General features: G+C 35.7%; 2 protein-coding genes across 3 annotated transcripts; both read left to right on the plus strand.

Moving 5' to 3' along the window:
* On the plus strand, positions 1-5,514 carry LOC117317925 (mitochondrial inner membrane protease ATP23-like). Its single transcript, XM_033872894.1, has 7 exons — positions 1-402; positions 1,277-1,322; positions 2,349-2,430; positions 3,499-3,636; positions 3,894-3,980; positions 4,519-4,554; positions 5,233-5,514. The coding sequence occupies exons 1-7, from the start codon at positions 330-332 to the stop codon at positions 5,392-5,394; spliced, it is 624 nt and encodes a 207-aa protein (XP_033728785.1). The 5' UTR covers positions 1-329; the 3' UTR covers positions 5,395-5,514.
* Positions 5,515-12,362: 6,848 nt separating this feature from the next.
* On the plus strand, positions 12,363-24,042 carry LOC117317296. Of its 2 annotated transcripts, none has more exons than XM_033872083.1 (2): positions 12,363-12,466; positions 21,755-24,042. In XM_033872083.1, exon 2 carries the CDS (start codon positions 21,768-21,770, stop codon positions 22,599-22,601), a length of 834 nt encoding a protein of 277 aa, XP_033727974.1. In that variant the 5' UTR covers positions 12,363-12,466; positions 21,755-21,767; the 3' UTR covers positions 22,602-24,042. The 2 variants fall into 2 exon arrangements, with proteins under 2 accessions (XP_033727974.1, XP_033727973.1); XM_033872082.1 differs by lacking the exon at positions 12,363-12,466 and adding an exon at positions 19,318-19,488.
* Positions 24,043-25,521: the final 1,479 nt, after the last annotated feature.

A 25,521-nucleotide genomic window follows, 5' to 3' on the forward strand; every position in this document is an offset into this window, starting at 1 on the left:
GTAGCTCTTCAGAAAACAAACCGCATGCCGGTCAGACAACCTTCAGCGAACGTACGCGTGCTTGTGGCTACATAAAATGCATTCTAGTGCTTCGGCTTACAAAAGTTTCATGTTGTTGTGACAAATATAAACTAGTTATTATAGTAGGCATACGAGTCACATAATAACAATATTATTAGTTTCTTAAATCTGTTTGTACTTCAACCAAGTCACGTTAACGTTACTGTATGAGTTATGTAACTTAAGATAGTACAGTACTCTCCAGCATATTTCATTCTCTCAGTACAACTGGCTTCATCTAGCTACCATACTCATTGGACGAATAAACAATGAAAGTAACAAGAGAAGACATTGAAAAATTCAGACGGTGCGAGACATTTGTAACAGGATGTCTTGAAGAAGGTAAGATAGAGATATACAGCTGATATATTATTGATATTATATTGTACGTGTTTCAATAGCCCGAGTTTTCTCTGGCCCTGTCACCATGTCTGGTGTAGGGCGGTGTACCTAAAGGTGACAGGGCCAGAGAAAACTGGGGCTAATGTTTCAATTACCCACTATGGCCAACTCGGGGAATTCTTAATTCGTTTGTAGGATTGTTATATTAAAACATGCTTGGATTATCAAGTCAGATCATGAGATGTAAGCACACATGCAGGCGTAGGGATGCCAGACTCACTATGCTGTATAAAATCACACACAGCCTTGTTGCCATCAACAAAGACAATCATCTCACCACTCAAAACCGTCAAACTCGACTATCACACTCCTTTTCCTATCAAGTCCCGCACTGCCGCACCACCTGTCGTAAAGAATCTTTCTTTCCAAACACCATATCCGAATGGAACAAACTCCCTCCTGATCTCATCTCTGCAAACACTATTACTGCCTTCAAATCCCAGCTCTCTTCCTACAAATATTAATTTCGTCCTCAATGTATATAGTTTTAACCTGATAATTTAGTGCTACTTCTTATTTTTCCCTTTAAGCATAGCGCAGATCATTGACAGCATCTTCATAATGTTGAAGGAGGTCAACAATCGGTAGAAGTAGAAGTATAGAAGAAGTATCTGGTATCAATTACGAATACAAAAGCTAAATTTAACTTTAAAGTGTTAATTCAGAGGCATTTGAAATTATGACAATAAACGGGAAAACTATATTTACTGAAATGTAAAAGTGGAGAGCATATATAATATAAAAGGCCACCATACAAGTTCAGCCTGTAGCACTAGTACTGTGTAAATCAATACTAATGTTCCTTTTATTACAGATAAGACTATTGGTTTGATAGTTGAAGAGCTGAAGAACAATAGATGGTAAGTTGTTGTAACACAAATACATGCAATGTAAATATGTCTGTAGGCCTACTTAAGCAACAACTTCTTAAAAAACGTAAAGTTATAAATGCAGGTGTGTGATTCTATAGATTAATGGTATGAAAGTCTCAGATTTAACTAAACATAGAAACATTGACAAACTTTCAAGAACAGTTTGTATCAGATGTGTTAATTAAATTTATAAAAAAAAAAATTAAGATTAATTATTAGGTTCAGGATTTCTTGCTTGGATGAATTTGATGTACTGTATTCAAATATGAGACATCAATCTTGACCCTCAAGTTCAAAACTATTACAAGCATGAAATCAATCTTTTGTACATTTGTAGGTGTAGATCGACATTCTTCAAATCAGTAAAATAAAAGCCTTAAGTTTACACACATTCAGTAGTTGTTAAACTTGTTGTTACAAGTTTATAGGCCAAAAGTATGTTTATTTCCAAGAATAGATGTTTGAAAATTTCTGATTACCGTATTCGCACTAACAAACGCAACTACAAAAACAGGAAAGGGGTACATGAACACATAAAAATCATGTACAGGTTAAATTTTCCAGGTGAAATCTAGTGGGTAGAATTTTTTTTCTTTCATTTTCATCATAACATTTATATTGCCAAAACAATCCAGAGTCTTTCTTTGGTTACAAGACTAAAGATTACATTGGCAAATCAGTAAGTTAAGGATTTTTTTTAAAGGTTTCAAGATGGACTTGGATATATATATCTTATATCTAAATTCTAAGTCCATGTTTATATTCACTGCACATATCCTCTTTTCCTAAAATTATGTGCTTATAGGGGCAAGTTCACTTATTAGGTACGATACAGTAGTTAGGTAAATGAAAATGTGTTTCTATTTTTTTGTAGTATTTGGAGAGTATACATGATTATGACTTCAACAGAACTAAATTAAAAATTGTAACATAACAGCAAAGGAAATAAAATTCACAAATGCCTTTGGCATTACAGATCACCTAATGTGTTTAATTATGCATTCTATTGGTTAGCCCATTAAAAGAGCCACAGAAAATTATACATGGAAGATGTGGAAACCTCAGGGAGGAAAAGTCACGTCCACCATCAGAAAGGGTAATATTTCTATACATAATGGATTTTGCCAGATGCTTTTTAAATTGGATCTTAGCTGTCCCAAAATTGGAAAATTTTGTCTGCATTACTGATATTTAGAAAAAAGAACAGGAGTGTTTTGAATGTTTTCAATCATTTAATATATAAATTGACAAGTTTCTAGAGAGCACAGGAAGCCTTTGTCCAAAAATTTAACTATAATTTACTAAAAGGAAATTAATGGTAAGCTTTATCAATGTTTACACAAATTGTAAACAAGATTGCTGATGGTGACAGATAGGGATGATTTAGGTAGAAATAAGGAAAATACTCAGCCAATTTCAAAGCAAAAAAAAGTTGATTATGTTATTGCTTGAGTTTTCAAGCCTTCTATCGGCTTTCTTCAGATTATTCCTGTTATTGTCTTGGTAACACATTGATTGTATTATGTTACTAAGTTGCTACTGAGATCATTATAACATAATAAAAACCTAAGGAGAGATAATAAAATACCATTGTTTAGGTCTAACAACACTAATTGATTACTAACAATATTATCAGTGTGTGTTACTTATCGGGTTCGTACCAATTGTACCAGTACAAATTTGTTGTACTCATAATGGAATCCTGCATACCTGCAGAATCAAACTGGTTCAGATGGTTCGTTTCCTGAAAGTTACCTCATGGATCAAAGATGGCGGAACTGTGATGCTCCTGTACGTTTTGTTAAAAAAGAAATGAGTAATCTTTATTTGCAATGAAATTGTAAAAATTATATTTGTGACGGAACTATTCACCCATTGATTTTACATGATCCCTTACATTGTAGAAACGGAAAATAATCACTTTTTATGTTTGAAGCATATATTTTGTAGAGACGGCCGCCATCTTGGGGATTCAATTGTGTTCCATTATATGGTACAGTACCTATTCAGTACAATTGGTAAAAAACAAATAAAGAAGACACATTTTAACATAATACAAATATTAGGGGAGATAATAACTTTATCATTATTTAGGTGTAACAACACTAATTAATTACCGTTTAGTTCCCAGAGATATACTTATGTGCGTGTGATTATTCAACAGATTATCATTGGCCATGAAGAGATAAAGGATGAGAAGACTGCATTCTGTGGTTCATTACGCCATGAACTTTTACATGGACTTGATGTATGCAAGTCAGGTTATGATGACAAGACAGACTCTCATGTAGCATGTGCTGTGGTAAGTTTCCGGTACATAACATTAACCAACAAACAAATGATCAAGATACCAATAAAGACTGATAATTGATGTCTTGAGAAGTATTCATTATATTTCAAAATTATGGTTATTGCAGAGATAATCATGACCACAAGATTTTCTATTACAAAGAGTCTATGTCTATCTAAAATAAAACCTGCAATCTGACCTACATTTTGACCTCTGACTTGCATAAAAAAAATGTTTATCCATGATTGGCGCAAAAATTCTACTTTCAGATACGATCGTATAACCTATTCAGATGTGATCAGGATGAGGTTAAAAGACTTGCTCCTGAGTTGGATAAAAAGGCTAGTCGTAAAGAGGTAAGTGACTGATAGTCATCACAAAAGAAGTTTAAATTTATTTCAACAAATTTTATTGTATTAATAACACAAAAGGATTAGACAATAGGCGAGCCTATATAAGTCTTAAACATTTCTTTGCACTCTTGGAATATGTCATATGTCGAAATTGAGGGCTATGTCACAGCCATCTTGTAGATGAAACAAAAAGACTAGATTGATCTTTTGACAATGTACATCAATTGAATCTCTTGTACATGTGTTATACAGGTCCTTTAGAGCTCTTCCAGATTTATTTGTGTGGGAGGCAAGTGTATTAGAATAATAAGTTGTGGGGGTAAAGTCCTATCTCTTTAGAATTTCTTATACCAAATATGTTTTAATATTTGATGGGTGGTGGGATCTCAGAAAAAATGCCTCTCTTCCGGGGCGGCCTTCTACAAGAATAATTCTGGAACAACACATATATGTTTTGCAACAAGTAGATCTGTATTTCTAAAAAAGAAATTTTCTAAATGACTACTTGAATTGGTGTTTTTTCTTCTTCTTTTTTTTACAGCAAGCTAGAGCACGTGACCCAGAACAACTCCACCAGGTATGAAAACATATCAGTTCTGTATGCGACAGCATATGTCGGAAACTGTCTCCCAAAGACTGACTAGCTATTTGACAAACATATGTTTATCCACATAAATGTATACAGCTCATAGTCCATAGACTGCACCATTTCTTTGTGCGCCTACATCTTTAATTTCAAATCTTTATTTACTAGGAGAATAACTTGAATATGATTATATGCTGTCAATCCTAATTATCTTAAGTCAGTGAAGTTATATCAAGGTAACCAGGTATAGTTTCTATAGCATTTTTACTGTAGGAACTGAATTTTAACTCTGAATTAAGCAGAGTCTTCCAGTAATCAGAGTTTGGGATATTAAAGTTTGATTTATAGTATATCTACAGTCTTAATTGTGTGAAAAAGTCAGAAGTCACTGAAACGGATAACCAATTACCAAAAGGACCAGTGTGCAATAGCAATAGCTGAAGTTGGACATCTGATAAGCATATTTGCTTCTTGACTACCTGTTTAATCATCTATAAATTTCATATTTTTCATCGCACATTTCTAATTGGGAAATAATATGTTATTGGTGCCATTTATTACTTTACTTTCCACTTATAACCGATATTCAAAATTGAAAAATTATCTATTACATATGCAAAAATAGGATGAGTGAGGTGGATAATTTGAATGTTTTTTTTCTTTGGATAGAATTGTGTGTGGAAGCTTGCTGTGCAATCTATGATGCAGAATGAAAAATTTGACAAGGAGAGGGCTACAAATGCCATGAAATTAGCCTGGAACCACTGTTATCATGACTTGAAACCATTCGGAAAGAGATATATCGACTCCTCAGACAGAGGCCTTTCATGAGGACAAATATTATTTAAGAAATATTCAGTAATCCAACAATAATTTGTGATATATATATGAGAATTAATTTACTGATTTGTTTATATAAAGTGTAATCACAAATAAACATGCTTTCATGTTTTCAATTTTGTAAGCAATATGACCATTGATGAAATTAGCAGTGGTCAGTTTTAGTGAGGTCTCTCTCCCAGATTGTGTTATTGGTTGTGGGAAACAGTCATTTTCCATGTTTATTCTCAATAGGATTTCAAGACAACCTGGTGCTCAGGAAATATAACAGAGTCAAGTTTTCTGCCAGAATAATTTCATAGTACATACCCATACATACAGTATGTATCACAATGTGTCACAGCTTTTTTTTTTTTTTTTTTTTTTTTTTAATTTGACATTTACTGTAAGTGTACAATAAGTCTAAGGGGCTGCGGTGGCCGAGTGGTTAAGGTGTACCGACACTTTAACACTAGCCCTCCACCTCTGGGTTGCGAGTTCAAAACCTATGTGGGGCAGTTGCCAGTTACTGACCGTAGGCCGGTGGTTTTTCTCTGGGTACTCCGGCTTTCCTCCACCTCCAAAGCCTGGCACGTCCTTAAATGACCCTGGCTGTTAATAGGACGTTAAACAAAAACAAAACCAAAAATCCATGGTTTAATTTTGTTGATTTATTGCACAGTGCTGTATGTCATCCAGAGGAACACTGCCAGGGATTGATGTTCTTGGCCTTCCTTCAGAAGTACATGTATTCAAATAACACTAAGAGTTGCCACTCACCATGGCCACATGAGGCCTGGCCAAATTTTGAAAAAATGCATGAATCTCTTGATTTTCATTACTTTTCATCAGAATCACACATTCTGAAGAAAAACTAATGTATAAACATTGCATGGATTATCTTTTTTCACAGAAAGATGATAATGTAATTGATTATAAGGTCTTTTTACTTGGGGACCTATAATCACCTTTTCACCCTTGGTTAGAAATTAAAGGGTCCTGATCTTGACCTAATCACTGAAGCTTGACGACTTTTATTGGGGGCAAGAAAAATTGCTGAAATACATGAACCAGTGGTGCCAAATTTGTGACCATGATCAGGGACGTATACATCTGTCGTGGATGTGGACTTGGCTAAACATAGGTGGCCAGACAGTTAAAATGGCTAGAAAGTCTGTCTAGAGTTCAGAGGATCTAGGTTGGTGTCTTGGTCTGGTCGTTGCATATTTGTTCTGTTACAATTGAACCCAACTAGATACCCAAAGAGGTGGTATAGGGTGTCGTGTGTGTCTTTGGGGTTGAAGACTTTGTTACAGGAATGTGGAATGTAGCAAAATGCAAACGGTGGACAGGTATACAAAAAAATGTATGTAGTTCAAATAATTGAAGCGTCCATCTATAGCTAGAGTTCCAGGGTGCCGGGTACAAGTCCCGGTCTGGACGCTACCTTTTCTTCCCCTCCCTGTCTTACTCAAGTGACACTGTATTGGCATTGTTTAGACACACAATTTCTATGACCTTTAAAAGATCCATTATTCTTTTTTTGACATCACTAAAAAATGAATCATCGTCTCCACAGAAAAAAAAATAGATAAGCTGGAACAATTTATACACCCGTCAGACGCCAATATGAAAATATTTTCAAACAAAATACTTCTTAATAATTAATCAAAATGTCGTCCAGGAAGGTCATTCAAGGAGAGACGTGGTCTTCTTGGGGAGTCTGGATGTTGGACAGAACACCACCCTGGCGATGCATGGTGACACCAGACAGTTTTGTAATATATACGTTTCTGATATAACCTAGCAAACATTTATGCATGTACAGTATTATTTTTAGCTCACCTGAGCTTATGCCATGCCACAACATCCGTTGTCTGTCAGTCCAGCGTCAACTTTTCCATTTAAACAACTTCTTCTCAATAACCAAGTGTCCCAGAGACCTAATATTCGGCCTGCAGCATGCTGGGGTGAAGGGCTACCATTTTTTTTCAAATAAATGACCTTGACCTTAATTCAAGGTCACAGGGGCCAAATAGGCTAAAATGTTGAAATGACTTCTTCTTTATAACCAAGAGGCCCAGGAAGTTGATATTGAGTCTGTAGCATACTGGAAAGAAGAACTATCAGGTTTATTAAATGAATGACTTTGACCTTCATTGAATGTCACAGAGGTCAAATAGGCTAAAATCTTTTAAACGACTTCTCAATAACCAAGAGTCCCAGGGAATTAATATTGGGTCTGTAGCATGCTGAGTTCAAGGGCCACATGAATGACATTGACCCTCATTAAAGGTCACAGGGTCACAGTAACTTCTCAATAATCAAGAGTACCAGGGAGTTGATATTGGGCCTGCAGCATGCTGGGGTGAAGGGCTACCAATTTTGTTCAAATGAATGACCTTGACCTTCATTCAAGGTCACAGAGGCCAAATTGGCTAAAATGTTTAAATTACTTCTCAATAACCAAGAGGCCCAGGGAGTTGATATTTGGTTGGTAGCATGCTGGGAAAAAAACTACCAGGTTTATTAAGTGAATAACCTTGACCTTCATTCAAAGTCACAGGGGTCAAATAGGCTAAAATGTTTAAATGACCTCTACTCAATTACCAAGAGTCCCAGGGAGTTGATATTGGGTCTGTAGCATGTTGAATTGAAGAACTACCAAGTTTGTTCAAATGAATGACCTTGGCCTACATTCAAAGTCACATGGGTCAAATAGACTATAATCTTCAAACAAGTTCTTCTCAATAACCCAAGAGGCCCAGGGACTCAAATGTTTAAACAACTTCTTTTCAATAACCAAGAGTCCCCGGGAGTTGATATTGGGTCTGTAGCATGCTGAGGTGAAGGGCTACCAAGTCGTTCAAATGAATGACCTTGACCCTTTCAAGCTGAGAGTAGTTATATAGGCTGAAATATATCCATGACTCATTTTCAATAACTGAAAGGTCCAGAGACCTTATATCTGCCTTGTAGCGTTCTTGGATGAAGGTTAGAAAGTTTGTTCAAGTGAATGACCTCGATCATAGTTTAAGTTTGAAAGAGTTTAAACTGGCCAAAATATTTCAAAAGGACGCCTTTTCAAATAACTGCGAGGCCCTGAAATTTTATATATGGTCTCTGATATACTTGTTCTTAATTATGGTTATGTATGAAAAGGATCACTGGATAGCAGGTGAGCGATTCGTGCCCATTGGGCTCTTGTTTTTAAAAGTAATAGCAGGTCGAAAAATATTTGAAATCAAATACTGAAATAAAGAAAGGGCAAAACCTTTTGCAAAAATCAAAATGCCTATCGGGGAACTGAAACAAGAAAAACTATTTGAGAATATCAACCTGTAAAGAACAAAGCCATGATGTGGAGTACACTATCCTGTGGTGGCTGGTTTCAATGTTTAATCCGCGTGTCGTTGAATGGCACACTAGTACTGTCGCTCTTCGCTTGTCACATGGCACGCTGTCGTTCTACTCTTGGCACATGGCACACTCGTTCTTTTCTTGGCACATGGCACACTATCGTTCTTCGCTTGACACATGGCACACTGTCGTTCTTCGCTTGGCACATGGCACAATGTCGATCTTCGCTGGTCACATGGCACACTGTCATTCTTCACTTGTCACATGGCACACTGTCGTTCTTGGCTTGACACATGGCACACTGTCGTTCTTCTCGTGGCACATGGCACACTGTTGTTTTTCACTTGTCACATGGCACACTGTCATTCTTCACTTGTCACATGGCACACTGTCGTTCTTCGCTTGTCACCTGGCACACTGTCGTTCTTCTCTTGACACATGGCACACTGTCGTTCTTCGCTTGTCACATGGCGCACTGTCGTTCTTCGCTTGTCACATGGCACACTGTCGTTCTTCTCTTGACACATGACACACTGTCGTTCTTCTCTTGTCACATGGCACACTGTCGTTCTTCGCTTGTCACATGGCACACTGTCGTTCTTCGCTTGTCACATGGCACACTGTCGTTCTTCGCTTGTCACATGGCACACTGTCGTTTTTCTCTTCGCACATGGCACACTGTCGTTCTTCTCTTGTCACATGGCACCCTGTCGTTCTTCGCTTGTCACATGGCACACTGTCGTTTTTCTCTTCGCACATGGCACACTGTCGTTCTTCTCTTGTCACATGGCACACTGTCGTTCTTCTCTTGTCACATGGCACACTGTCGTTCTTCTCTTGTCACATGGCACCCTGTCGTTCTTCGTTTGTCACATGGCACACTGTCGTTCTTCTCTTGACACATGGCACACTGTCGTTCTTCTCTTGACACATGGTACACTGTCGTTCTTCTCTTCGCACATGGAACACTGTCGTTTTTCTTTTAGCACATGGCACACTGTCGTTCTTCTCTTGACGTGGGCGCCAATGCGACAGCGACATGGCCGAAATTACCCACCATAGTGTCTAATCCACCTTGCTGCTTTGACAACGAATCCCGCCATATAAAGCTATAGGTTCAATACAAGTAGTAGGTAATTCAGTCAAGTAGTCTCACTTTCTACGGATGTAACCCTAGATATATTTACCATGTATTTTGTTTATGTATATGTGTGTATACGTCCCTGACATCACATCTTTAGAACGTATACGTAATTACATAATATGTCATTACACAGGGTTTGGTTTAATCATTTTCCAATTAAACGGGGTTGCTTATACTTGAGGGAAGGCTTTACAAACAAATTGTATACTAATTTAACAATCACATGATGAGAAATTATGCCAGATTAAATACTACGTAATCTCATTGTTTATGTGTAACAATTAAAGGTCATAGTTGTTTTAAATAATCACTTGGAATCGAACCTGGAATCCTTCGCTTTCATGAATGCTCTACTATTCAAAGAGCTGAGAAGAATATTACCGTGGGTACGTACTTCGGCGCACCTCCAAGGAAAACAAGTTTTCAGCAATGTGTGACCAGACGCTCTATGTTGTTGTTAGTAGTGTCTGTCTGGTCAAGGGAATTATTGCTCAAGTCATATTTCCAGTTCCAGCTTTTATTGGTCTTCTCTTAATATTGGACACGCATGACAATCTACTGATGTTATCCTTTCTAGCTCTCGCTTCACTCTCTCAATCTTGGACCAGCATGACAACCTACTCCTGATGTTATCCCTTCTGACTATTGCCTCTGTCTCTCCTGCTACTCGTACTGTCTTGCTACTCTGCTACTGTCTCTCTCTCTCTGTGACTCTCCTCTAGTTTTTAATTAAGTTAGGATTTACTTGAAATGGGTGGGCTTATCTTTCCTGAGATGGACAGCTATTAGGTGGTCCAATGTCCACTACTCTGTCCAGAGTTTCCCAGGCTAACCCATACCTTTTAATTATGCTTAATGATGCCAATCTCCCTTCTTCTTTCATCCAGCTTCCTGCCTTCCTTAATAATGTAAAAACCTCCCTGGACACTCATGTGCCAACCGGAGCCGTAATACAGGGCAACTTCATCGTAACTTCGTAAGATTTAATGGCAAAATTTAGTATTATGCAATCGCCTGATCGAAATGAAATTTTGCACGATGTTAGATAAAAGTATAATCTGTATGTTACAGAAAAAATAATCAAGAAATATAAATCAACGACTTCCTGGGCTTGTACAAACCTCCCTGGTACACATGTGCCGAGCGCAGCCGAAATACAGGCCATCTTCATCGTAACTTCGTAAGATTTAATGGCAAAATTTAGTATTATGCGATCGTCTGATCGAAGTGAAATTTTACACGATGTTAGATATAGGTATAATCTGTATGTTACCGGAAAAAAAATCAAAACAATCTTCAATAACGGCTTCCTGGGCGTGTCAAATACGCCCCGGACACTCAAATGCACGCTTTAATGCACCTTCAGTGGTGCATTTCCGTATTATAAAATCATTTGATCGAAGTGAAATTTTGCATGGTGTTAGATAATGATGTTATTAATATGTTACAGAAAATTTTTTTTTTAAATCTTCATTAACGAATTCCTGGGCGCGCCCGACACCCGAGTGCACGCTGCACTGCAACTTCAGAGGTGCATTTCCATATTATGTAATCATTCGATCGAAGTGAAATTTTGCATGGTGTTAGATAATGGTCTCATAAGTATGTTACAGAAAAAATTATTGAAAAATCTTCATTAACGAATTCCTGGGCGTGCAAAATGTCCCTGGACACTCCCTGGTCACTCATTAGGTACACCGATATTTTCAGTCGAATCTATAGGAAGCGTCATGTATCACCGACTGGCGCTTTTATAGTGTTGCCATACTGAAATGCAATGCCTAGACAAAATAGCAGGTACATGTATAACATCCCACTCGATCCCCACATTAGTTGCCTAGCTCTTCTATACGCACACACATATATATATATGGTGAATGTGCACGTTTATTCATTTCACATTTTCTGTAGTACATTCAAGATGAACTTGACTATATATTACTATTCATATTTAATTCGCTTTTAAAAGTTAACTTCTACCAAAGTAACTTTTATGTTAGCTAATTTTTGTATCATGCTGTAAATCGTTTTTATTTAAGCACGTTTTTTTTTATTTCTTAATTATTTTTGTTATTTTTGCTCGTTAAAAATACTTTTTTTTTTTACAATAAATGATATTGAAAAAAGATATCTTCCTTTATAAGTTATAGCAGAAATATTGCGTTTGTAATAGTGTTGGGTGTTGGCAGGACAAACTATCCGATAAATAAATCGGAAATAAAAGCGGAACTGGCCTGGGGCCTGTTCGTTTATGCGGACAAACCGATTCCTCATTTTTTTTAATGAAACATTTCAAACGTATATCTTGACGGACCTGCGATTGTTAATACAGGCCTTAGAAGTATTTGTCAACGCTCGTCTGAAAACAATATAAAAGCACCGGGTCCGTCTTTATTTCATAAACGAACAACACCGGTCAAACCGTTTGGACCGCAAAAGTAAGCGCCTTGTTGATCGAGACTACTTCGCATGATGTGCATAGAAAAAAGGGTCTGATTGAACAAGACTGTTACGAGTCGAATCTTGATAATCTATTTACAGAAAAGAAGATCGTACGACATTGACGTTTTATTATTAATTGTAAGTATTGAACAATGATGCGATCATTCACATATATCGCTGAATATGATTACGCTTCATACAGTACATCCAGTAGACCTACTGAGAGCATGCTTATGATTCCCTAACGAGATCTGACTTGAGATTACGGCACTGTTTGACTGTTTTGACCCTTCAGATTCACAGAAATGTTGTAATGTGGATATGTCTTTTCAATTTCCTTAAATCAAGGGTCACCTGAATGCCCTGATATCAGTTATTTCATTGATCAAACATATATTTGCCAACTTAATGTTGGACACATAAGAATAATGTTATACTGTATCAGTGTATAATATTACAGTAGTGTGACTGTGTAGTGAACATTTGAAGAAATCTCTAAACCAGCTATGCTGTGGTTAGAAAACTAACAAATCACTGAATGCATAAAAGATTTCTTTGTTACATAATAACTATTATGTCACAGGTGAAATATCTGATCCATCAAATTAACAAACTTCAGTTTCCTCTCGACTAGCTTGCTGGGGAAAATTAAGCCTTATAATTACCGAGATATGCTTTATTACAATGTAAAAGGCTATAAATGCATGGGTCCTTGATCCGGTATTGAGGAGAAACAAAAGTAATGAATTAAGAGATAATGTATAGTTAACATCTCATTTTGGGGAAATAATATTTCAAATAGTTACAGTACCACGAGATCACCCAAAGCAGTTAATTATTAAATCCTCTATAATCTACCAGGGTAGATACTGTTTAAAAAATAGTTAAGTTAACAGACTGTTGTGTTCAATTACAGTGTATATGGGATGGGAATGGAGGAGACAGCTTTACTATATTAACTTACAGTAAGATCTGACCCTGACAGACTTGGACATTCTGGCTGATTATAATGTCTGACCAGACATATATCTGTCAACCCCGACATTCTGACAGACACCTAGATCCTGACTTCAGACAATTCATCTGTCAGAATGTCAAAGTCTTATGTCAATTAAAGATCCGTCTCTGTCAGAATGTCCAAGTCTGGTGTCAGGGCCAGAGGAAACTCAAAGTAATTGTTAAGATACTGTTTATCACAGTCATAATAAATAACGTACAGTGTTGGGAATCACTTTAAAATTTATGATTGATCATCACAATTTCTTAAACGATTGATGCTTGATCAATTATTGATAAATCATTATATTTATATAATAAATTAACAGAAAAGGAAATATCTATAAAAACATTAATCAAAATGGGGAGAAATATGTTGTAAATATGTTTTAAGACATATACAAATTTGTTTTAAAATGATTTAATGCATTTTGATTGATATTTACTGGTGATTTTGTTCATCTTTTAATTTTTGAAATCGGCCGTAAATCTTAATAACTCCTGAAATCTCCATGTTTTATAATATAATCAAACCATGATCCGAATCACAAAGAATCTTGATTGATTAGTCAAAGAGGTAAAATGACTAATCATCAATTAATCAGAACAACACTAATTTATCAAAATAAAAGTGAAAATATGAAATAAATTTCAATTTCTATCAGATCCTATTTTTTTGCAAAATATATATTAAGCATTTGATAAAGACTTATGTGATCGAATTAAAACAAAAAAATTGGCAATATCAGGCATGGATATAATAAGAGAGCCATCTTGTTTCTATCATGGTCGTTAACTAGGCATGACATTCAGCATGCATTTAAAGGCCAATTTCATCCACTTAGATTTTGTTTGTAAACACAATTTTTGTGGAAAATGGACCAGCCTCACCGACGCTATTCGCGCTCTATATAAACAATTTAATTGAGGAGCTGAACTCCTCCGGTGAAGGAATCGACATAGACGGCGTTAGTCTGAGTTGTCTTTTTTACGCTGACGATATTGTGCTAATGACGTCATCAGAAGACAAGTTACAATCGCTTTTGAACATAGTGTCATCATGGTGCGCACGCTGGCGGTTATCCGTGAATTCTGGGAAGACAAAGATAGTACATTTTAGACCTCGGAGCTTACCTGCTACCCAGTATGCATTTAATTGTAATGGCCATTCTTTGGAACGCATGGATCGATATAAATATTTAGGCCTCTGGTTTGACGAACATGCTGATATGAAGCTAGCAGTGCAAGAACTATCAAAATCTGCAAGTCGAGCCCTTGGACTTCTTATTTCAAAGTTTTACCGTGCCGGTGGAATGACGTACTCGGTATTCACAAAACTTTATGAAAGCCTAGTACAGCCAGTGCTACTGTATTGCTCTGCAATTTGGGGTCAGGCTGAACGTAGAGAAATCAACAACGTCCAAAACAGAGCAATCAAGGTGTTTCTTGGAGCGACAAAGAATACGTCAAATGCCGGCGTCATTGGTGACATGGGCTGGTTGTCTACCCTTAGCAAACAGAGGATTGAAGTGTTCAGGTTCTACTGTCGTGTGAAGTCTGCTAACCCTGACTAGTTACTAAGAAAGATTCACAACTGGTCCATGCGAAGGCGTGATTCGTGGGACGCGCGGGTAGTGAAACTCGGGGGGAAAATACAGTATAGAAAACTTATTGGAATCTGCCGTCGGACTCACTTATCACACTGTAAACGCCATTAAACTTAAAGTTCAACAAAAAGACGAAAGTGACTGGTTCGGACAAATTTGGAACGATCGTGGTCTTGTGTACGGTAATAAGTTACGGACTTACCGGAAGTTTAAGAAAGACCACAAACCAGAACATTATGCTAAACAGTACATGCCTAGACCTTACCGTAGCGTTCTAACCAAGTTACGTTGTGGTAGTGCTCCTTTAAGGATCGAGACTGGTCGTTTCAGTATACCTCAAACTCCTTTAAACGAACGATTTTGTGTATTTTGTACAAACAGTGTAGAAAATGAAATTCACTTTTTGTGTGAATGTCCTATGTACAGTGATCTAATTATAAGACTTAATCTTTTTCATTCTATGGAAAGCGTCTGCGAAAATTTTAAAGAATGTGATATCAATGGTAAACGAATTAGAGCCGGTTATGATTCGCAAGTTTCTGATCAAACATTTGTTCCGTTGCTCTCGTAAACAAACGGTCCCCGCGTGTTGTTAGAAATGTATTCACTTGGCTATCACATGACCCGCAGTTAATGCAGAGTCGGCATTTCTGATACGAAAATAACACAATATAAACTAAACTTTTGCAACCATTATTCACATGAGAAGATATTTTTATATGTCCTTTATTTATTTATGAAAAATAAACATTTTGTATAGAAATCCGCAATCCAACAAGGAATTTGCGACATCTGCATTTACAACGAACCATTTCCGGCGTCCCGCCAAACTTCATCAAATAAAATCAACCGAAAGCTCATTTTGATTACTGGAAAATCACTGGAAAGTGATCTCATGATCATTTACCTAAAAGTTGCTTGGTTAAAACCAGAAGGATTTCGTGTTGTCACGTGAAGAAAATTTCAAAGATATATAGATCGATCGCCAATGCACACGTGCTCATGGGATAACTTTACGACAAACGTGCGGCTCTTTTCGGTCTTGTCAAAAGTTGTTTACATAAGTAAAACAACATTTCCATCCATTATCATTACTTTGTTAATCTTCAAAAAGCCGTCGTGATTATGATTTAATTGGATTACCAACCGATCCCATCGTCAGTATCGACTCGTCACGGTTAAATGAATCTATTAAAACACCATCTCGATCCCCAGCTGACCGATCACTGCCTCGGGCAGCGTACATCAGTACCGTGGATAAGGGTCTAAACACAGGTAAGGGGACTAGTGTTACATGTGGCCAATTAGTGACTGACTGACTGTATATTGCATGGCTTCAGCAAATCGGATTTAGAGTATACGAGGCAAAATGAGCATCAATGACACTTAGAAAAAGGGCAGTACTACAGGAAAAGGGGCGGGGCGCATTTCTAACTTTGAATTAGGGGCAGGGCGCCGCGCCCTGCTAACCCGACCTAGCTGGAACACTGCAATAACAAGTTTAATTTATTAATGGATAATTCAGATATATTCAGTATTTATTAGGTAAAACAATATTTTTAATGCTTCGTAGAAGAAGAGTGTTTTTAAAATAATGCGTCTTCTTATCTATTCAAATGTACATGTATATTAGTAGTATTCTATGCTTTTAGTCTATGTAATATTTTTAGATGCATGTCCCTGTGTATTTGATGAAATATAGTTTTAATGACACAAAGTGTCTCGTAAGCCAGTAATGGCTGGATGTTGATATAGTTTTATGTATTTTGAAAAGTTGTAATTGATATGTGTATATATTAACATGTGACACTATAATAAAATATTTTATTGATTTTTTTGATTGAGTTATAAAATATAAGCTGATTAGTTGAAGGATATAGACAGCATTAGGACTTATCAAGTACAACTCACTGAACCGGGGAGTAAAAAACACCAAACAACCAATAAATCTGGCCTAGAAAGTTTAGAAAAGTCCAGCTTTAAAACCGCTTGACCTAAAATAAAGGTTAGATGATTTAATTTCCAGCTGTATAAATTTAAGGTAAGATTTTCTTTGTTCTTTGCAAAGCAAAGTGATATTACAATATATGTGGCACTACAGGCAGTATGTAAACTTGGTCTGTAGCAATGCTTGATATATATATATATATATACACGATTCTGTGCAGTAATTTGTTAAAGATTGTCTTTTGCAGGGTCTGCACTATTGTGCATATGTCATATAAATTTTACTGTGGCGTTATAACATTATAATTTATAAATTATGACAACACAATAGTGTTATTACATATATATATATAACCATATTACCTGGTAGAATGGGCCAGTTACATATATAGTATGATTTACGTGATAAATGTTTTTTGTTACCCAACCTTTTGCAACATTGTAGTAATTGGCATTTACTTTGTATTGTCTGACAGCAATATTGATAATGGCAAAATCAGGAAGACTTCTATAATTAAAAGCATACATGTACAATGATCATGATCCAGTAGATCCTTGAAAGTAGAAAGTATGTATAAAGACTCCTCATATTCATATATCTGATCATGTGACTTTTGGGATTGAAGGGACATATATCTAGTTATGTATTTGTCTATGTTTTGATCTTTCAGATTTCTGAGAAATAATTATTTGACTTTTGAAATTTCTAAAATCAAGAGTCAACTGAATGCCCTCATCTATATACTTAATTTTCATGAAAAAAGTATGTACTTGTATTCAAAAGCATATATACTTTTCAATTATACTTACATATATCTAAGCTAGGAGGGATTTCCTGTAGCTCATCATATATGAGATAATGAGATTTGGATAGTTAAACTGAATTAAGCCATGTCTATCCCGAATCATTATATTTGGCTGGTAGGTTGCTGAGATATCATCGATATGGAGTCCCACAGAGTTTGCGAAAAGAATGACCTTGACCCATATTCACAGTCACATGGGTCAAACATGTTAAAACATTCCAATGACTTCTTCTGATCTTAAAACATGATTTTGTCTCATAGCTTTCTAGCCATGGGATGATGACCAGCAAACTTTGCAAAAATAAATGATCTTATAATTGGCCCTTGAAACACAGAGGTCAAATTTGTTGGAACATTTAATCAAACAACTTCTCCTGATTAAATGAATGGCTAATACTTGGCTGTTAGGTTCCGGGGATAATGCCCAACAAAAAAAAAGAGTAAAAAGTCAGCTTTAATTGACTGATATTTAAGGTCACAGGAATCAAATTTGTTAAAACACTTGTACAACTATAATTTCTTCTGATTAGCTATAAGGTCTGGTAGGTTCCCGGGGACTCGCAATCTAATTAAAAACTAGATGGTCATTCTCACTACGTTACATTCATGAACATCCAACAACATCCTAATTCTTTTTGTTAACTGAGAGAAAGAGTGAATACCAGGTGAGAGATGCAGGCCCATTGGGCCTCTTGTATAGAAACACAAATGAGGAAGGTTGATGAAGCTAAGTCTGGCCTTGAACTATTATAATAATCTTTGTTACATATGTCATGAAATTACCAGGTGCAAAATTTTAATCCTGATAATTCATGCAGAGATATAATTGACAAAATTTCTGATTTTCTTGAAGTTTTTAATAGGTAATTCCATGAATTCTCATCAGTTTTATTAATCATAGTCGTAGGATTAGCGTCTGTGTTTACACAAACTGTTCACTGTGCATGCTATGATAATAGATATTATGCTAACTAAACTTTGACAATTGGCCCTGCAGTTTCTGTTATCACACTAGAATGTGACTGATAAATACCATATTTAACCAAATATTTTATCTATATATAGATACCTCCATAGTTTTCTTGATAAAATCCATTTTGAAATTTTCAGGAATGATTTTACTGGTCCTGAAAATTTCAGGATATACAATTACAATTTGTACTAATTTTACTCATTTATGAAACTGCCAACTGACACAAATACGGTATATGAATTTTAAAGATAAAATTATTTGATTGGGGTTACTGATGTACAGGAGTGCATCAACTTAATGATAGACAGTGTTTATATACTATAGGTCACATGGGTGTATTATATCATTGAGCAGACTCCTTCAGACAGGTCATAGCCTGGTTAGCTTCGCAATTGAAATATTTCTTGTACGATATATATTTAAAGACTAAAGAATTGATATTCAGCTCTAAAATTCTATATAATGGATTCAAAATTATCGTATGAATGGTTAGAAATACCAAATGTTAATTATTCAGACACATTGGTCTCAAAAATAATGTGAGAACAAATTACTTCAATGTTATCAAGCTGATATTAATAAAGATGAGATTGTGAACAGTTCAGTCCTGCACACAGGGTCAGTGGTTCAACTTAGTGGTAATAGTGATTGTCTGGCTGATGGGGAAGATTCATACACCTTTACTCTCTAACAAATCTCTACTAAACAGAATTTTGTTCCCATGGGTTTGCTTGGAAGATTTTTACGGAGTCTGTTTGTATACCAGTGGTTCAAATGTCAGCTTCAAACATACCAAAAGGGCTTACGACTTGAATTGTCACATGGAAAAAGGTACAAATATGTTTATATGTGTGAAAGGAGCAGGTTGGTGTGGCTTGTACACAGTGTTAAATACAGTCTGTGTGATTTCTGGAGGAATAGGCTACAAGCTTAAGTAGATCGAGCCATGGATTATCATGCTGGAGACCTGGGTTCAGTTCCTGTCAGGCCACTCATGATCAGCAGGAATGTGTTTTTGCCCATTCGTTCACATACTTATACATCGAGTATACTGTTGTGGTTCTTGTCATAATACAATCATTTTTTTCCTAAATTGATCATAAGTGTTTTGTAATCAGAAATTATCTATTTGATAAAAGCTTGTATCAACACTGCTTAATAATATCATGGCTTGTATGCCTAACCTATTGGACACATTGATATTATACTTTGTTTACAGATTCCATACCGGTGATATTTACAGATTGCATACCAATGTAACCTATAGATTCAATATTCCGGCAGAATTTACAGATTCCATGCCGATGGAATATACAGATTCAATATACCGGTGGAATTTAGATTCCATATACCAGTAGTGGAAATTACAGCTGATTCCACATTTGTGGAATTTACACATTCCATACCGGTGGAATATACAGATTCAATATACCGGTGGAAATTAGATTCCGTACCAGTAGTGGAAATTACAGCTGATTCCACATTGGTGGAATTTACACATTCCATACCGGTGGAATTTACAGATTTTATACTGGTGGAATTTACAGATTCCATATCAATGGAATATACAGATTCAATATATCAGTGGAATTTAGATTCCATAGCAGTAGTGGAAATTACAGCTGATTCCATACCGGTAGAATTTGTAGATTCCATGCATATACCAGTGGAAATTACAGCTGATTCAACGTTAACACTGGTGGAATTTACAGATTTGATACTGGTGGAATTTACAGATTATATACCGGTGAAATTTACAGATTCCATACCGGTGGAATTTACAGATTCCATACCGGTGGAATTTACAGATTTTATACCGGTGGAATTTACAGATTCCATACCGGTGGAATTTACAGATTCCATACCGGTGGAATTTACAGATTCCATACCGGTGGAATTTACAGATTTTATACCGGTGGAATTTACAGATTTTATACTGGTGGAATTTACAGATTATATACCGGTGGAATTTACAGATTATATACCGGTGGAATTTACAGATTTTATACCGGTGGAATTTACAGATTCTATACCCGTGGAATTTACAGATTTTATACTGGTTGAATTTACAGATTCTATACCGGTGGAATTTACAGATTTTATGCTGGTTGAATTTACAGATTCCATTCCGGTGGAATTTACAGATTTTATACCGGTGGAATTTACAGATTTTATACCGGTGGAATTTACAGATTTATACTGGTGGAATTTACAGATTTTATACTGGTGGAATTTACAGATTATATACCGGTGGAATTTACAGATTATATACCGGTCGAATTTACAGATTCCATACCGGTGGAATTTACAGATTTTATACCGGTGGAATTTACAGATTTTATACTGGTGGAATTTACAGATTTTATACTGGTGGAATTTACAGATTTCATACAAGACGGTTACAGGTGGAATCTGTATGTAATGTAATGTGGACCATATTAAATTACATACAGATTCCACCTGTAACCACTGGTAACATACATGTCTGGTCTGATGAGTGGTACATACAGTGGTAAGTGGTAACGGTTACAGGTGGAATCTGTATGTAATGTAATGTGGACCACATTAGATTACATACAGATTCCACCTGTAACCACTGGTAACATACATGTCTGGTCTGATGAGTGGTACATACAGTGGTAATTAATGCCGTCACTGCCTCACAAAGACACCCTTTCACTTGATCATGAGCTATGAGGTTTGATATCCTGAACAGGCATACTTAGATGTGGAGGTCACTTGCTGAGGCATAATTAGATGTGGAGAGCACTTGCTGAGGCATATTTAGATGTGGAGGGCACTTACTGAGGCATAATTAGATGTGGGGGGCACTTAGCTTGCTAAGGCATACTTAGATGTACTGGAGGGCACTTGCTAAGGCATAATTCAAATAGATGTGGAGGTCACTTGCCGAACTACTGATTGTTGCTTTGAGTATACAGGTTTCCTCCCTCAGTAAGGCCCCTGGCATGATTCATACGTGTCAACAAGAGTGATTGATATAAATCAGTGTAGCTTGTTTTGCAATTATTGTAAAATAAATAATTTATAGTTTACAGTTTTTCACCATTCTGACATTGTACCTATTATGTTTCAGAGAGGGCCCAAGCATGCAGTACCGGGACGCTTACGCATTCTTTGTTTTCCTTGTCTTCATTATGATCATCTTCAACTACAAGGACTACACAGAGCGTCTAAAAACCACATCCAAGCCCTTTACACCAGCTAAGTTATCTCCCTTATTATCAAACATCACGCTGATTCAGAGACTTAACAGGTCTCTGACATTGGTACAGAGTGATCGGGTCGCGGAGTGCATCACATCCTATCGGAATGCCAAGAGTTCCACCCCAAACGAAGTGATGGACTCTGAAGCATATCTAAATGCACATTCCTACCTGAATTCCAACAGTCTCATCATCGACCTCGGAGGCAAGTCTGCAGAGGAACTGATCAAGCGATACAAGCCACGTCTCACCGTCATTTTGGAGCCAGTTCCGTACTTCTATCAGGAGCTTGTCAAAAAATTCACTGGCATTCCTAACGTCGTGATTTTTAATTTTGGACTTGCTTCGAAAAATGATGTATACAGAGCCAAGATGGACAACCATCCGGATATGTCTACGGATGCAAACAGAAATGTAATTGTAAAAGTTGTCAATGCGAGGGATTTCTTTGTAGAGATGGGTGTAGGATTTTTCGATGTTGATTTGTTGAATATGGACTGTGGGGGCTGTGAATATGATGTTTTGGATGTAATTCTCTCATCAACACTCATCAAGCACTTCAGAAACATTGAATTTCAACCACATCCAAAAAAGAGTATATATGACTCTGTTCGAAGATATTGTCAATATGAAGAATTGCTTAAAGACACACACCAGAACGTCTTTAATCAGAAACTTGTGAAGGAGAGTTGGTCTCGTTTGGAACTTCAAAAATAGTGAATATTTTCGGTAGCCAGTCTGGTTAATACCATCAAAACGTGCTTAAAATATTCCATTTAAAAACGTTACTTTTTACTGTATTTAAAAAAAAATTATAAAATCTGATTTTAGAAGGAATTTCTTCATATACAATCCTACTCAACTGGTACATATATGTATAACCACTGTACGTGTGATAGATGGATTTGTACATCATGTTTAAGGTTGAATGTTTACATATTTAAAATATTATTTATATATGTCATCTTATAGTTGAATTTAGTTCCATGAAGATTTATATATATATATATATATATATATATACATGTAGCCCATGTTTCATCAATGATAATTCCATGGGGAAGTTCTTTAGCCTAAAATTTTCCACAGGAAAGCATTAAAGAATTTAAAGAAAATCCCTGAACTAATATATTTTCTAACTGTATTTTTTATCCTCGAACAAGTCCCTCTCTGGCCCCTAGTGTAAAATTTTAGTATTAAACTTTCGGGAGGGATTTATTTTGTGAACCTTTTTAAGCTATTACCTATATGAAAAAATCAAAAAAATCAAAAAATGCAAAATTTAGACTTTAATCTCCTAATAACGTACATTTGGTGGAACCAGACAATATTTTTCTTTCCATCCGTCTTGTACATATGTATACACTGTATATATTTATGTAATGTTTAAGATTATCAGCACCCTAGCAGCTTCATTTCTTGAGGGATTTTGATCAACACTTATACACAATTATAAGGGTCTATAATAGTATCTCAGAAAAATTTGAGTTTCAGGGGTTTTGGGTCAAGGTTAACGTTACTGGTACTATATTAACAGGGGCCAGTATAGTATAGTATAGGGGACTAAGTATAGGGGACGTGTTTCTTAAACAATGCCCAGTTTGCTTGTTAATACTGTTATAGTTTAACCCAATAATGCTTTTTATTCCTTATGGAAAATGTTATATAATGGACTTTTTTTCAGTTAACAAATCCTGATGAAACTTGGGTCAGCGTGTATATATTACCAGGTATATATATTACCTGTACATATACTTGAAAAATGAAATGTTTTTGTGATAAAATATACTTATTCTTGTACAGTATATATGTATATACAAAGGAAGACTCCTATAATTACTCCATAGTCAGGGAACCACAAAAATGGCTAAAGTGCTGTGAAGTAGAGTTTACACCCTGTCTTCTGATAAATATTTTAAAAAAATCATGACTTATTGATTTCAACTAATTGATCATGAATATATACATTGTATACATATATATATATCTGATAATAGTTCAAAGTTCATATATATGATTCAAGTATGTATAATTCATTACAAAACACAAAACAAAAAGTTGATGGCTGGTGTAGCCAGTCTAGTAAAATAAGGGAGCTTCTTAAATCTTCATTTTATTATTTTTTTTATATGTACATAATTATATGTGTGTGACAGCTGTTTATCTTCATTGTTCTATCTTATATTATTTAACACATGTATAGTTTTAATATAAAATGTTTTTCACTCTTTCTGATTGGCAAAGATAGCATCACATGATTAATATATTCCTGATAAAAAGTTATATTGACTTACAAGTGTTTCTAAAAATAGATCAATTGTTAATTACTTCCCCTTAGTATAATATTGAATATTGACTAGCTTCTTTTATATTTAGTGTTAATATATTTTCACGCTGTTGAAACATGACAAACATTCGCCACAAATATTTAAATATATGTCAATATGGTTATACCAACATGGTAGAATCTTAAAATATTGAGCCTGGGCTTCATATGTAGAATCTTAAATATTACACCAGATGTACCTCAGGTTTCGCCCTGGGTTAATATTTGATTCTGCTTTAGGTCAGTATATCACCATATTGACCTCATCTAAGGTCCATAATTGATCAATATACATGTATATACCAAGGTTGTAGGTTTCATATCATATACAAACTTAATGTTTTATCAAGCATACAGTTATACATGAATATAGACATAAGTTTAGATAGGTAAGTCTACATGTACACTTACACAGTAGCTCCACTGATATATATGGTGCTGCATGGTCACACCGTTAAAGATCACTATGGTACGTGGTCAGTGACCATTGGAGACTACATGTTACATAATAAGTCATCATATTTTGGTTAAACATATATACAGTTCTAGAGTTGTACATGTCAAGGTTTTCTCTAAATCAGCTGATCACCGTTTAAATTGTAAAAAGATTAAAGATGTTTCCAGTAATTAGGAAAGAAAATATTTTTAGAACTTACCAGAACTACAGGAAAAAATAATTTTCATGTGTTTGGTGAGTATTCAAATATTTTACATTTTAGATGTATAAGTATACGTATTTGTTTTTAATATCAAGTTTTTGTTGATGGAGAGTGTTGTTTTTAGGATCATCGGTACATAACTATTTGATTAATCATATAAAGCACTTATAATTAATCTCCACTATTAAGCTATAAAGCCCTTTTTTCATTTCCCACTTTTTTAGTATTGATTGATATTAGTGTTGTTGTTATTACAGTTTATATGTAGGAAATACAAAACCAAACATACTAAACTAATTAACTTTGTATAAATGGACCTATCACAGGTGGTCATACAATGTATACTGATGGTCTCCACCCAGTCACAATCAAGATGTTGAATTAGTTCAGATCTGTCAATCAATAATGAAAGGAAAGATTAAAGACTTTTCTACAAGCACTCCGGTCTCAGAGGGGGGGGGGGGGGGGGGGTGGTGATGATTTCCTTGATAGAAATTAGAAATGCATCATGATCACTAGGCCATCAAGATTAATTAGTATAAGTTGATTTATATGTACAGTATTTGGTTTATTAATATCCTATTAATAACAGCCAGAGTCACTATGTACAGCAGTCAAATATGCTATAGTGACAACCTGTGTATAAAGACCT

This window comes from Pecten maximus, chromosome 19 (genome assembly GCF_902652985.1).
Source record: "Pecten maximus chromosome 19, xPecMax1.1, whole genome shotgun sequence".
NCBI classification, from domain to species: domain Eukaryota; kingdom Metazoa; phylum Mollusca; class Bivalvia; order Pectinida; family Pectinidae; genus Pecten; species Pecten maximus.